Here is a 15,910-nt window from a genome sequence, read left to right as displayed (position 1 = left end):
AAACATCCACGGGCGATTTTATATACAAACCACAACATGAGAAGAGAGAGAGAGAGAGAGAGAGAGAGAGAGAGAGAGAGAGAGAGGAAGAGAACCTTTGTGACCTCTCACCTCAAGGTCAGGGGTCAAGTCCCAGATGCAGATCTGACCATCATGGCAACCGCTGATGATGGTGGCCAGGTCGTCCATCACCAGCAGGCTGGAGATGCAGTGCGTGGGAGCATGGCGGCCCCACAGCACTATGGGTAACACCAGACTGTTTCCTGACATGTTCTCTTGCAAACTGTGAGACAGAGAATAAAGTTATGGAGGAAACAATAAAGTTATAGAGTTATGGGAAAATAAAATTCTAATTCTTTTAACAGTTTCATAAAAAGGATGCGATTTTAAAAATGTTCTCCTTCCTATTTTCAGTAAACTGTTTCGTTTACGTCTGCTTCACGGCTTTGCTTCGACAAATCCCACGAGACAGTGTTGAACTGACCGTATATACTCTGTACAGAGCATCTGTCTAGATTTAAAAGCAGTCCATATTAGAGAGGAATAAAGAGAGAGAGAGAGCGAGCGAGAGAGAGAGAGAGAGAGAGAGAAATGATTGAGGAGGCAATCATTAGTTTCCCCCGCTGGCGTCCATCCACACGTCCATCCACTAAAAGCCACAGAATTTCATTAGGCTGAAGAGCAAAAATAGATCAGCCGAATCATTCGCACAGTCACTAACTGGTGCAGTGAAAGCACTCAGGCGTGAATGGTGGTGCGGGCGTCAGTTCTCCCAGCAACCCGCACTGCCTCGCCGATATTAAACACGTCGCTCTTTATCGGGGAAAGTACTCCAAAATACGCCTCTTAAATGCATGCACAAATACGCCAAACTGATTCTCATTCATGGGATTATACAAATCAGCCAATCCTGTGGCAGCAGCACAAAACATACAATCATGCACACACTCTACAACTTCAGTTAATATCAACATCAAACATAGGAAAGTGGAAAAAGTGATCTCAGTGACTTTGACCGTGAGTTTTTGATGTTTAAATAGGCTTAAGGTAGCATACACATATTCATGTTACTTAAAATAAATTTTAAAAATCTGTTTTTATGGAGATAAACAAACGTTTTCCATGACTAACGTGAGACGAACAAATTTTTTGCTGAGCATTAATATTAAACCAGAATCACTGAGAGAAATACATAAAGAAGGAACGAAGGAAAATCACTACCTTACAAGCTTATGCCGTCTCATGGAAAACTTCTCATGGAGTTTCCGAAACACGGTTTTAATCCTCACTAAGCGAGCCAGCTTGGCCCTGCCTTTAGAATTCTCCATTACGACTTCTTTGAACAATTTACTTTTTGACGAACTTAAAAACGTAAAACCGTCACGAGAACAGACCAACGGGGTACTGAACAGACGAGCCGGAACAGATCTATCTATAGCTTTCTAACTAATCGATGATCGTGATCACACACACACACACACACACACACACACACACACACACAGACACACACAGACACACACAGACACACACAGACACACACAGACACACACACACAGCTGTATGTGAACAGGACATTCAATTGTGGAGATGGAATCAAAGTCATGTTAGCTGAACCGATTGGGATGGAGCTCTAACACAGTCCACTCCTGATGACCCTCACGTGACCTTGATGAACAGTCAGGGGTTTAATCCTGGACTCAGACTTCAGAAATGTAATGAGACTGTGTGGGTGAGACTGGCACACAGAACTACAGAAAGAAAGAAAGAAAAGCAGAAAGAAAGAAACGTGACTGTGAAGGGGAGAGAGAAAGAAAGAAAGATTACAGTGAAGGAGAGGAAAAAGAAAGAAAGCAACATGACAGTGAATGACAGAACGAAAGAAACAAAGAAAGAGTGAAGGAAGGAAGGAAGAAAGAAAGAAAGAAACATGACAGTGAAAGAAAAAATGAAAGAAACATTACAGTGAAGGGAAGAAAGAAAGAAAGCAAGAAAGATGACATTGAAGGAGAGAAAAAAGAAAGAAAGCATGAAAGCTAGCAAGAAACGGAAACATGACAAGGAAAGAAGGAAAGAAAAAAAAATGAATGAAAGAGTGATGGGAGGAAGAAAGAAAAAGAAACATGACAGTGAAAGAAAGAAAGAAAGAAAGAAAAGAAAGATGACAGTGAAAGAAAGAAAAAGAACCATGAGAGTGAAAAAAAAGAAAAAAAAAAGAAAAACATAACAGTGAAGGGGAGGAAGAAAGAATGGCCTTTGCTGTTCCGATACTTTTGGAGGTGGCTGTACATCCTACTAAAGGAATTTCAGTAAAACAGTTTGGTTGAAATTTAAAACGAACCCTTTAAAAGATTATACAGACTGGAGGTGGAATGAAGAGCTGAGTCCATCGCTGTCACACACACTGAAGACTCCTCACTTTAAAAGCACTTAACTGACCACTAAACACACACTTAACACTGTTTCTGACAACACTTTAAGCTCAGCGTTAGAACAACGTGCTCTCTTTAAACAGACAACAGAGCGAGCGCTTCTACAAACCAGTCTGGGTAAAAGAGTCTGTTCAGAGACGTGAACACTGGGTGTAAAAGTGTCTGCTCGGAGACGTGAACACTGGGTGTAAAAGAGTCTGCTCAGAGACGTGAACACTGGGTGTAAAAGAGTCTGTTCAGAGACGTGAACACTGGGTGTAAAAGAGTCTGCTCAGAGACGTGAACACTGGGTGTAAAAGAGTCTGTTCAGAGACGTGAACACTGGGTGTAAAAGAGTCTGTTCAGAGACGTGAACACTGGGTGTAAAAGGGTCTGCTGAGAGACGTGAACACTGGGTGTAAAAGAGTCTGCTCAGAGACGTGAACACTGGGTGTAAAAGAGTCTGCTCAGAGACTCGAACACTGGGTGTAAAAGGGTCTGCTGAGAGACGTGAACACTGGGTGTAAAAGAGTCTGCTCAGAGACGTGAACACTGGGTGTAAAAGAGTCTGCTCAGAGACGTGAACACTGGGTGTAAAAGAGTCTGTTCAGAGACGTGAACACTGGGTGTAAAAGAGTCTGCTCAGAGACGTGAACACTCCGTGTAAAAGATTCTGCTCAGAGACGTGAACACTCCGTGTAAAAGGGTCTGCTCAGAGACGTGAACACTGGGTGTAAAAGAGTCTGTTCAGAGACGTGAACACTGGGTGTAAAAGAGTCTGCTCAGAGACGTGAACACTCCGTGTAAAAGGGTCTGCTCAGAGACGTGAACACTCCGTGTAAAAGGGTCTGCTCAGAGACGTGAACACTCCGTGTAAAAGGGTCTGCTCAGAGACGTGAACACTCCGTGTAAAAGAGTCTGCTCAGAGACGTGAACACTGGGTGTAAAAGAGTCTGCTCAGAGACGTGAACACTGGGTGTAAAAGGGTCTGCTCAGAGACGTGAACACTGGGTGTAAAAGAGTCTGCTCAGAGACGTGAACACTCCGTGTAAAAGGGTCTGCTCGGAGACGTGAACACTGGGTGTAAAAGAGTCTGCTCGGAGACGTGAACACTGGGTGTAAAAGGGTCTGCTCAGAGACGTGAACACTCCGTGTAAAAGAGTCTGCTCAGAGACGTGAACACTCCGTGTAAAAGGGTCTGCTCAGAGACGTGAACACTGGGTGTAAAAGAGTCTGCTCGGAGACGTGAACACTGGGTGTAAAAGGGTCTGCTCAGAGACGTGAACACTGGGTGTAAAAGAGTCTGCTCAGAGACGTGAACACTGGGTGTAAAAGAGTCTGCTCAGAGACGTGAACACTCCGTGTAAAAGAGTCTGCTCAGAGACGTGAACACTCCGTGTAAAAGGGTCTGCTCAGAGACGTGAACACTGGGTGTAAAAGAGTCTGCTCGGAGACGTGAACACTGGGTGTAAAAGGGTCTGCTCAGAGACGTGAACACTGGGTGTAAAAGAGTCTGCTCAGAGACGTGAACACTGGGTGTAAAAGAGTCTGCTCAGAGACGTGAACACTGGGTGTAAAAGAGTCTGCTCAGAGACGTGAACACTCCGTGTAAAAGAGTCTGCTCAGAGACGTGAACACTCCGTGTAAAAGGGTCTGCTCAGAGACGTGAACACTGGGTGTAAAAGCCTAATATTCCATTTCACTGCTACACTTTCCAAAAAGAACATAAAGATGGCAGAAATCCCGCAGCACAATGCAGCTCTGCACTCACGCAACACGAGGGAGTGTGAAGCGTGGGAATCTGCCCGAGTTCAGAGAGAGAGAGAGAGAGAGAGAGAGAAGAATGACAGTGAAGGAAAAAAGGAAGAAAACAAGAAAGAAAGACAGAAGCATGACTGTGAAGGGGAGGAAAGAATGAGAAAGAAAGAAAGATGTTTTTAATAATAATAATAATTATTATTATTATTAATATTATAGTGCAGCATTTCCAGTAGTGTAGTAGTTTCAGTAGTGTAGTAGTTCCAGTAGTGTAGTGCTTTCAGCAGTGTAATAGTTTCAGTAGTGTAATAGTGTCAGTAGTGTAGTAGTGTCAATAGTGTAGTGCTTTCAGCAGTGTAATAGTTTCAGTAGTGTCAGTAGTGTCAGTAGTGTAGTAGTGTCAGTAGTGTAGTAGTGTCAGTAGTGTAGTGCTTTCAGCAGTGTAATAGTTTCAGTAGTGTAGTAGTGTCAGTAGTGTAGTAGTGTCAGTAGTGTAGTGCTTTCAGTAGTGTAGTAGTGTCAGTAGTGTAGTAGTGTCAGTAGTGTAGTGCTTTCAGTAGTGTAGTAGTGTCAGTAGTGTAGTAGTGTCAGTAGTGTAGTGCTTTCAGTAGTGTAGTAGTGTCCGTAGTGTAGTAGTGTCCGTAGTGTAGTAGTGTCAGTAGTGTAGTGCTTTCAGTAGTGTAGTAGTGTCAGTAGTGTAGTAGTGTAGTAGTGTCAGTAGTGTAGTGCTTTCAGTAGTGTAGTAGTGTCAGTAGTGTAGTAGTGTCAGTAGTGTAATAGTTTCGGTAGTGTAATAGTTCCAGTAGTGTAGTGCTTTCAGTAGTGTCAGTAGTGTAGTAGTTTCAGTAGTGTCAGTAGTTCCAGTAGTGTAGTAGTTTCAGTAGTGTCAGTAGTGTAGTAGTGTCAGTAGTGTAGTAGTTTCAGTAGTGTAGTAGTTTCAGTAGTGTGTTTTTTCCCCACATTATGCTCTCATGCACTGTATTCACTTCCTTGAATCACTTCCACTTTGGAATATTTTCTAAAAGCGTGAGATGAATCAGTGGATCTCACGGCTGGACCTCACACTCCACTCCTGCTTCACTGTAGCTGACATTAATCATAAACCCCAATCTAAAAACTCCACTAGCTATGAGATGTGCGGTGGAATTAGAAGTACCTTCAAAGTGCTGAACGGAGAAAAAAAGCAGACGTTTGATCGGACGGCAGTCTGATTCATCACATACTGATGATGTCGTCCAGCAGCACTTATACAAATGAATCCAAACTCACGCTCCATTCACAGCGTCAAGAAAGACAGAGAAACCATGGATCATTTTCAGGGCTAACACAGGACGAATACTCTGGATCTGTAAGTTATTAGATCGGATTCGATACGTCGTAACATCACGTACGTGTGTGTCGTCAACAGAAAAAAAAAAAACCAACAGACCGTGCACTTACACACATCGCACGTCTTACTGTAAAGCCTGATGTATAAAACCTGACAAGAGAAATTCTGCAAAGAAAATCAGATCAGTATCTGATACCGTTTGTATCAGACATCTGATACGAATCTCACACTGAAAATGAAAATTAGTACATAATTAATTTAATACGATTGCTATGCACAAGGATTTAAAAAATTATAATAATAAAATAGAAAAATCAAACCTGAAAAGATTTCAAATAAATACTGCTAGAAATCATCAGGGTTTTTAAAAAAATTTTTTTTATAAACAGGTCAGATCTGATCTTTTTTCTCCACTTTCACGTGGGCCGAATTCAAATCAAGATCTAAATCTGAAACGTATTTGTTATCTGCTCTCGCATCTAAACTCTGAAGGCAGAGTCACTCTGCACCTCAGAGTGACAGTTGACTCCCGATGCCACCGTAACACATTTATGCAGAAGGACAGCCTAGAGAAAAGGCCACAAAATGGCCGCACGTACAAAGTACAAATTGTTTAAACTCGACTTATTCGTAAAAAAAAACAAAAAAAACGTTGTACCCGTTCTCCATCATCGAAAGTATCGAAACCTCTGTACCCCTCGGACTCAAACGCATATTCTGTGAAATAAAAAGTACGATTCAACAAAAGTAGGCAGAACGGGGCACCGGTAAGGAGTTGTCGTTTCAAGTCACGTGACGTTAACGTGTTCCCAAGAACCTGGTGAAGTGTTTGTCTGTTGTAGTAGTGGAAAATTGTCAAACTAAGTCTCTAATAACTCTCTAATAAATCTCAGTACAATTTCAGACTCCAACTGTTTTCATTCCAAAGTGCAACCTATCACCGAAACGAATGAAATCCCGATTTCATGAGAAGTTTCATGAGAGATCCCATGTATACGATCCTGCAATATGAAATAAAAGAGCAAATCTGAAAACATGTGCATCATTACACCCCTAAACACACGCTACTCGCTAGAAATCAGTGTGTAAGGTCCAAGAATTGATCTGCTACACCTCCTGACACCTTTGGACACAGATCTCATATTTAATATGGCCAGGTCGGCAGTTCAAGCCCCAGAACCACAAGGCTGCCACTGTTGGGCCCTTGAGCAAGGCCCTTAACCCTCTCTGCTCCAGGGGTGCTGTATCATGGCTGACCCCAACTTCCTGGCATGCTGGGATATGCGAAGAAAAGCCTTTCGCTGTGCAATAAAGACTCATTATTATCATTATTTAAAGCCTAACATGTTCTACAATGCTGCAATCCTTCTACATTACATCATTTAAAAATATTCCACGTTTTTCAGCAACACTACTTGCTGGAAATCGGCGTGTAAAGCAGTGTAGGAGGTCCAAAACACCGAACTGGTGCACCAGCTCAAAGCCAATACACATCCAGACTGATTTGGATGGACGGTGCACAAAATAAAAGATCAAAATAATAAATAACAAAATAATAGATCATGATCACATTCTGGGAACAGAAAGTGTGAATCATTATCATCCTAGCACTTTGTATTGATGAGTGGGTCACACGGCAACACAGCACTGAGCTAACCTAATCATTTCTAATCTAATCATTTCTAATCTAGCCATTTCTGATTTCATTCTCACTCATGCAAATATATAGCTAGTATGCGGTTTTCTTCGTAGCCATGGCGACATACATTGAAGACTGAACCCCAATATTAATACAATGTCGCAGCTTCCGGGTCCACTCGTCTCTATTATTATTATAATTACTCTTATTTATATCTTATATTTATTTATTCAAACCGTTTAAGAAGGAACTTACCCTTGAATATATTCAATGACACATTCTCCCTGTGGCAGGAATTATTATTATTATTATTATTTTCTAAATAATAAAAGAGCTTGTTATTCTCAGCTTGAGCTTGTTGCAGTTTTGCCCTCTACAAGCCCCGGAGTCGTCAGCTGATCCAACGCCGCAGACTGACGTACTGTACGTGTTGACGTAACACGCATTTCTACGCAATGACGCAATACGTCGGGGTAATCATTCCTCAGGAACGCGCTGCCGCCAAGCGGATAGAGTGTGTACATGCAATGGATGTAGCCTATAAACAAAAATCATGATTTAGGCTACTGTAAATATAATCAATAATAATTTATACTTATGTGTAATAGGAAAACTATGGAGTATTTATCAAATACAGAAGAGGATATATTTGGCAAATCTTCATTCATGTATCAAAAAAAGGTTTATAGCTATACAACTGTGTGTGTGTGTATATATATACATACATACATATATACATAGATACATATAACTATTCAAAAACATAAATATTTCAAAAAGGTAGTATTAATATTTATATTTACGTTAAAATATGTTAAATTGCATTTCTTTCTCCCCTTTATTCAGCATCTCAATATATAATAAAATATAATATAATTAACACAAATATTAACAAAATTTTAGTTTGGCCTTTCATTTAGTTTCATGATCTTTCGCTCGTTTTTATGCATCATTCTTATTTATTTAGATTTTATAGGTATATTATTTATATTTAAGGTAGTTCCCCCCCTTATTTTAAGTAGTAGTAATAATGGTAACAGTAATAATACTAGTTGTAGTAGTAATGGTAATAACAGTATTAATAGTAGTATTAATAATAGTAATAATGGTAACAGTAATAGTACTAGTTGTAGTAGTAGTAATAACAGTAACAGTAATAGCAGTAGTTATAACATTGTTATTGTATTTCCACGTTCTATGTATCTTTTAGGTTTATTTTTATGACCGATTTAAATGCTTTTTAATTATATTTTTATACTATAATGGTAACTAAATGGCAGCATTTTTCCAAGAAAAATAAACCTGTAGAAAGTCTTACTTTATCGATTTTATCCTTGAATGTGGAAAAGCTATATGAAACAAACCAGTCCTTCGTCATTAAACCAAGCTGTTTTGAAAGAAGAAACTTTATTCATGATCATATAATAATAATAATAATAATAATAATAATAATAATAATAAACAGTGCCATGAAAATGAGAATGGAAATTGTGTGTGTGTGGGGGGGGGGGGGGGGGGGGGGGGAAGGGGGTAGGGATACATATCAGAGAGTAAATGTGAAACAGGACATCATAAAAAAAAAACAACAAAAAAAAAAGAGCTCAGTAATGTGATCAACTGAAATCAAATGAAATGATTGGTGAAGAAGGTAAACGTTTTAAAGCACACGGTCCTGGGGAACTGCTTTGCATCGTCACACACAAACCGAGCTTCACAGGATGAAGGATGAATACGACTCTATCTCGAGTTCCTAAAGCACAGAATAAATCTACCAACCGTAAAACCCAGCCATTTATTCCACAGAGGTCATTTCTAGTTGTAATTGATACACATCTGATTTAGAGAGAGAGAGAGAGAGAGAGAGAGAGAGAGAGAGAGAGAGAGATGCATGACGGCACGTTAGTGGTTTAGATTAGTGCAGCAGTCTCTGGTAGCAGTATTTCACATCACGTGGAAGAATTTCTATGAAATCCTATTCTATTATACAGCACATGACTGAGAGCAACACAAGAGAAGCAGCAGCTTGTGTGTGTGTGATTCACGAGGAGAAATAATAAAATGTGGATTGCAGTCTGAACTTATACAAAGTCATCATCATCTCTTCTCATAATCACAGTGTTTTATGAGTATTTACACTGCAATCCATGTCTGTATTAGGTAAGCTATTTGAAAGAAAGAAAGAAAGAAAACAAGAAGACTCTGTTATAGTTTAAAAGGTTCTAAATAGACACTTCACATATGAATGTTAATGACGAGCAATAATTGGATGCAAAAACCATAAATGTACTAAACTGGATTTTCCTTGTCGTTCCAGTGCTTCCATTCTATCTTTTACCTTTAATTAGCTTTAAGAGTAAAGCTTTAAGGTTAAAAGGTCTAAAGATACAGAGTGAAATGTCCCCTTGATGGTACCACCCTAGCGACAAGTCCACAAAGTACACTTTGGTACCTTTATTTCTAAGAGGTATGTTAGCAAATTCATTATCAATCATTATAATCATTATCAGGCTAATTACCCTTACCTTTAAGGCAAGACACTACGGGGAAGTAATGACCATTTTTGCCAATTGTTTTTCAGATTTTTGTAATAGAAACTAGATCTAGAACATGTCCACCCTTAAACTGTAGAAATAAACATCAAACCCCAAAAGGAAAACTGTTTAATTCACTGGTTTTGTTTCATGTAAACCACATTATCTGGAACCTAGCAGCTTTGAAGAAGGCTTTAAGCTCCACCCACCCGTAACAATCACGTCATCATATATCCCTGAACAGCTCGTTTCATGATACACTCTACATTCTCTACCAAAAATCTCAGAACGGTTCCTCACTAATTAGCAAATTCCCGAAATGTTGACTATTATTGGATTTCTAGAGATGTATAGATTTATAGAGTATATAAAAGTACATTATATATATTTAAATGAAGCCTCATTTGCATGAATAAAGCAAATTTTTCAAAACGCTCCAATAGAATAAAAATATTTAATCCTCGCCAGCTGATCACTGATTTTTTTTAAATGACCCTATTCATCTGCAGCATCTTGCCTTAAGAGTCTGAATAATTATTCTGTTATATTATTAGATAACTTTTTAATACACACACACACACATATATATATATATATATATATATATATATAAAAACAAATATCAGTATAGACTTCGTGTCATTAGCGTAGATTAGTTTTTGTCCCGTTAGTGTTGCTGTATTGTTTTCCGAGCTAAAGCTTTTCTAGAGTCCTGATTTTAACCCAAGTGTCTTTACGTGATCTTTAGTAAGGATGGTTAATCCCAAAACATCGTCCTTCACTCGATACAACGTTTCGTTTACGCTACGAAATTTTTACCGCTTTATATTTTATGACAGGGGAAATTACCCTAACTCCAGGAGTAGCACATTTACATCTAGCTAAGCTAACGCAAGTACGTACAAGGCCAGTTATAAAGCCAAAAAGGTCTTCATCTTGTAGTACAGTGGAAATTAATTACAGAATGATACAGATGTTTGAAATTTTATACACTTTATGTAGATGTGATCAAGGAAGAAGAAGAAAAAAAGAAGAAAAAAAAAGAGCCTTTGTGGGATAATTTGAGGAAATGTAATAGAACGTCATGAGGAATAAGTCAAAGATGATTTGGGGTGCAAGATATTTTAGTAAAATCAACAGCTTAAGGGAAGATTTCTTTTATTAAATATAAAAATGAAAACCATATAAACTTCAAACGTTACGAAATTAAACTACGATAATGAGAAAAGTGTGAATATTTGTCGTGGTATATACATTTTTAGGTACAATTACACACACGTCGTCGATTTTCAATTAGCTAAACTATGGAGACTAGTTTTCGACGTTATTTATTTATTTATTTCATTTCAAAAACATTCATGTTCCCCTAGGCCGAGCCTCAACGTTTTTCCGTTTGATGCAAAGGTTACGAAATGTTATGAATGTGGCGTCTCTGGTTAAAGATCGATTACAATACTGTAGTAGATTACAATCAGCTATAGCCAGTTAGCCAGTCACCTGCTTATAAAGATGACCAAATTTACTGCAAATCAACAAGATAGGCATTTTAGCACCGTGCTGCTTTATTTATTTATTTATTTTTCTTTAAACTAGATTTAACCAGTTTTTTTTCGCATTCCTTTTTTAAAGACACTTTGAATACATTTCGATACAATCCAAATACATTCTAGTGGTTAATTAAGCTTGGTAATTTATTATTTTCTTTTCTTACAAAAGCAGGGAGTTAAAATAAATCTGCTAAAACGTGGGCTGAGACACACATGCGTAATAAAGCCACACGACACATTTTACCGGACTAACTGTTAATTAAAAAAAAAAAAGAAAAAAGAAAAGATTACGTTTAAAAAAACAAAAACAAAAAAAAAAAGGCGACATTCACAAGCTACAGGTGAAGACAAGATTAGCTAAAAGATTTTTAAAAAATAATAATAAAAACCAGAAAAAGAACCAGATGCACGTGGTTAGTTATCCTAGGAGTTTCCTCTCTAGGTCTCGGACTTCTTTTTGTTTTTCTTTAGAAACGATGGCGTGCGGAATTTTTTCTTCTTTTTCGAAGGGGATTTGTTGGGGGATTCGTCGCTGCCCTGGTCGCCGGTGGCGTCGTCAGTGGCAACAGGCTCTTCCCCGTCTATGTGAGCTGGGGCAGGGTCTGGCTCGGAGGGGGCGGGGTCTTCTGCAGGGAGGGCAGTGGCGGCGGCTTCCGAAGGCTCGTCCGGGGTCAGGTCGGGGAGGGTCTGTCTTAAAGTGGCGGCGTCGCTTTCGTCTTTAGGGCTCTGCTCCTGTTGTCGTTCTGCGGGAGATCAGAGACGAGAGACGGAAAGGGGTTGGGGGGGAAAGGGGTTGGGGGGGGAGAGGAAAAGTATTAGAAAAAAATAGTTTGATAATGGGTATGAAACGCAGGTCTGTGAGGAAGAGGAGCCTCAGAGAGCACACGGCACATGGAATTCAGCTCTGGGTTTGCCTCAAACCAAAACTAGCCATTATTATCTAACTGTGATCTAGTTTTTGTTCAACGGAGTCAATAACGCAAAACAAACAGCTCAGGCAAAAGCTAATCATACAACTGAGATCAGTTATAATCCGAGGGTAAAACTGAGATGTTAAAAGCTAAGGGAATTGAACCAGAAACTCCGTTGGATCTGCATTCACAACCATCTGGTTACTCGCACAAAATCCGAACTGCCGAGTTACCGCTTCCGACACAACCCTGATTTCTAGATTTACAGCGCCTCGCATACCTTCAACCCCTTGTGCAACCCCTAAAATAGTGCTTGCCATCAGAAGAGAAAACGATCTGAGACAAAGTTCTGGAAAGGTAAAATAAATAAATAAACAAACAATAAATAAATAAATATATCCCAAACACTGAACATCCTACAGTGGGACATTAAATCCACCATTAAACAAAAAACAACACAAAACTGAAAGAACACTGCATAAAGTAAAGAGGGGCAAGGGTAATGCTCAGCGTGATGCTACCACCACCATGTTTCACTGTGGTGAATGACAAAGAAGAGAAACTTTTATAATTTATTTTATAATTTGTAATATTTTTTACTATATGTTTACTATATTACTATATATTTACTACATTGACCCCCCACCCACACTCTTCCATCAAAGAAAGGAAGGTTTTTATTGAAATCTAAGACCCCTGAAATTTACTCTCAAACACAAACATCAGCCACTATATCACTTTGGATTTTGGAGCGCTTGTCATGCGTATGAGCAACAGCAAGCAGCTACCAAACACCTCCAATGCAAACAGCTACCCAAGACAAGACGCATTTTTCACTGATTGTTTTATCATACTAGTCAACAAAACACATGTACAGACATCTCAGACAGCTAGACCTCTTAACCCCAAATGCCAAATGAAAGTTTCACTCTGCTCAGCCAGGAAAAATACAAAGCAGCATTTCTACAACAACAGAGCACACGGCATAGAGGAGGAATGAATACTCTGTACCTGGAGAGACGAGTATCTGGATCGGAAATATGAAGGTCATACATTACCTGCTGTAAAGAAGCTAGACAATTTGATACAGCATAGAAACACTCAGGAGTTGTTTATTAATCTAACGCAGGGCCAGGGAGCGGAAGAGTCTAGAAGCTTTGCTGCTGGAATAACCTCAACGCACTCCGATCAGATCTCATTCTCAACACCAAGCGGGCAAGGTTATGTTGAGGAGTTTCCCGATAATCGGTTCGATCAAGTTCACACCGCAGCTCTCGCGATTTCTCCAACTGCTCAGAAGGCGTTGATTAAATTTTCCATAACAGCAGCTCTGACTGTAGCGGTGCAGCTGCGAATCACGGGTTCGTATTAACACACGCTTACGAATACGTTAGCGTTTCTATAGTTACAGCTTGTTCGCAGGGCGAATGCTTCACGTAATCCAAACCTGATAATAAACATATTAAATATTACGTGTTATTTAAATGAAGAAGAAAAAAAAAAAGAATAGTTGTTCTAGGATGAAGTTATGGAATGGGTCTTCAGTGTCAGTTTTTTTTTTTTTTTGCTATTCTTTCCAAGAATAATTGTTTGTAGCTGCTGTAGCGTAATTTCCGCAACTCGTTAAAATTTTAAAAAGTACAACACGCCGTTCTTTAATAAATAAAAGATTGGAATTGTCGTCTATCTGCAGTGGTATAAGTGGAATAAAACACCACAGGACATGCTGTTATCAACAACGGCATGGTGTGATGTAAATGACTGCTAATTTATTTGAACGTCTTATTGATAATTAAGATGATGTTATTGATTTCGTAATGAAATAAATAGGAGTTGTTTAATCATCTCGTTACAAATTTGAGAAAGGTTTGCTAAAAATCAATGTGATGTGAAAATATAATTCCAGCAATTCAGGTAGAAATCCAATTACAGCATGTGTTTAGCGAGTATTTATCTACTTCAGATATCAGAATAAGAAAATGTACAGAATGCCGAACGTCCTGATGTACATCCTGATACCTGCTATAAATTCAGATATTGCTCATGAGCAAATGCATAAAATATATATCAATTTAAAAACGGAGAGGAAACGAGAATGAAAACTGACAGGAGCACAGCTTTGAGACGATTCCAGCGAACAAAAGAAAACGGAAAGGAGGTCAGAGGTTGAAAGCCAAACGGCGAGAAGATAAAGCGGGCGAATTAGTGTGGAGAGGAGAGAAACCGAATGAGGGCATGCGAGGAGAAAGGAGGCTACAAACAAGCACGTAGGTGAAAGGGGAGTTGGGAGTGGGACAGTACTTACTATGGCAACAGGTACTCTTTTGCATTTCCATCTCCTGATTGTAAGGCAGCCACGAAGAAGAAAAAAAAAAGCACAGTAGAAAAAAAAATGTCTATGCAGGTCAAATCACAGCCACCATGTTAAAGAAAACCAAAAGGAAGACCCCCCCCCCCCCACCCAAAAAAAAAAAAAAGGAAAATAGACCACCAGGAGCAAAAAAAAAAACCCAACAGAATGGACACACACCATTCTTGGAAAGACCCCCGAGAAATGAGTATGAAGAGTTGGATGAGAAATGTTTGAGAAAAGGTGGATACTTGAAATTGAGTTATTGAAATTAGATTACACCTGAGGTAATTGTCTTTACGTCATTGGTTTGACCTTGAACAGCATTACTTTTTTATATTCTTACATTACTATAAATAGAGTACATCAGATTACGTCTGGCAGTATTGGTGTAATCCAAAGTAATAAAGACCAAGAGGTGAAACAAAAAACAAAAACAAAAAAAGCGAACAAGGCACAGAATAAGCCACGGCAAAGTTCACGCTCTGTAGATCGGTTCAAAATGATAAAAATCAATCAAAAAGAACAAAAAATACCAACGGCCGACCACTGATCCTCTTGATCTCTTATTACATATGAACTAAACAGCAAAAAGTGTTCACGATTGTGATCATACTGAGACATGGAAACTGCAGCAGTCTTAGTATTATCCCCTGAGGCACACCACAAACGGAGATTCATGCATAAGGAAGCACGACCACCCGGTTGAACGTACCTTCTTCTAGTCTAATCGGGGTGCTTGGGGGGGTAGAGGTCGGGCTCGGACCTTTCCCCACCTCGTCCGTCTCCTGTGGTTGATCTAAAAAAAAAAAAAGGGGGGGGGATTTATACAATATGCAATACAATATATAGTATATTAGAACTGCAATAAAGGAAAACATTTTGCGGAACTGATTTAATACTGATCGCTTATTCTGTTTTATGAATTCAAGACGCAAGATATTCGGTGATTAAGAAGACTGCTTACGTCATCGAATTAAGAGTCAATCATAGTCTTAACACAGCACGCATAAAAACACGATCTCCTATTGCTGTATAGACCACAAAAATAAAGGGGGGCACATACATTTGAGGATAATGCTCATGCCAGAAAACCAAACAAAACACACAGTTAAGGATTTGCCATCACCCAGAAACAATATTATTCAAACAGACCATTTAAATTCGGTCAAGAGGCTCATTTTATTAGTATCCGGGCCACAAACAACCCCAGTCAGGATGAAGCTTGGATCCCAGCCAAAGCAAGGGATAACGAGTCCATGAGTTAATAATTGTACCACGTTTGCCCTTAAAAACCACACCAGGAATGAGGATTCACAGATTAAAACAGGATTCAAGAAAGAGTTAAGCCACAAGGACTGGGAGACATCAATTCCCTTGATCTTATTTCGTATCAAGCGTATCAAGCCCATACTAGCTTTCGTTAATCAGTA

At 39.2% G+C, this 15,910-nt stretch overlaps 2 protein-coding genes across 4 annotated transcripts in view; both read right to left on the bottom strand.

Moving 5' to 3' along the window:
* The window catches only part of LOC128622570 (WD repeat-containing protein 7), a 131,640-nt gene extending 124,071 nt beyond the window's left edge, over positions 1–7,569 (bottom strand). The window contains exons 1-2 of the mRNA XM_053649188.1: positions 7,394–7,569; positions 112–283 (exon numbers count right to left, since the gene is read on the bottom strand). Coding sequence (XP_053505163.1) covers positions 112–270 — 159 coding nt within the window. The 5' untranslated portion in view covers positions 271–283; positions 7,394–7,569. The remainder of the gene's footprint in view (positions 1–111; positions 284–7,393) is intronic.
* A 2,808-nt stretch (positions 7,570–10,377) lies between these two features.
* add1 (adducin 1 (alpha)) overlaps positions 10,378–15,910 on the bottom strand; it is a 37,277-nt gene continuing 31,744 nt past the window's right edge. For 2 of the 3 annotated variants that reach the window (XM_053648511.1, XM_053648513.1), the window contains 2 exons: positions 15,193–15,276; positions 10,378–11,959 (listed from right to left, as the gene is read on the bottom strand). In XM_053648511.1, the coding sequence (XP_053504486.1) occupies positions 11,655–11,959; positions 15,193–15,276 (389 nt within the window). In that variant the 3' untranslated portion in view covers positions 10,378–11,654. Of the gene's footprint in view, positions 11,960–14,432; positions 14,467–15,192; positions 15,277–15,910 lie in introns of all 3 variants that reach the window. The other variant, XM_053648512.1, reaches the window with a different exon arrangement.

This window comes from Ictalurus furcatus, chromosome 18, assembly GCF_023375685.1.
Source record: "Ictalurus furcatus strain D&B chromosome 18, Billie_1.0, whole genome shotgun sequence".
NCBI classification, from domain to species: Eukaryota; Metazoa; Chordata; class Actinopteri; order Siluriformes; family Ictaluridae; genus Ictalurus; species Ictalurus furcatus.
Note: the sequence above shows the minus strand (reverse complement) of the source record. Positions and strands in the feature narration are given on the sequence as shown.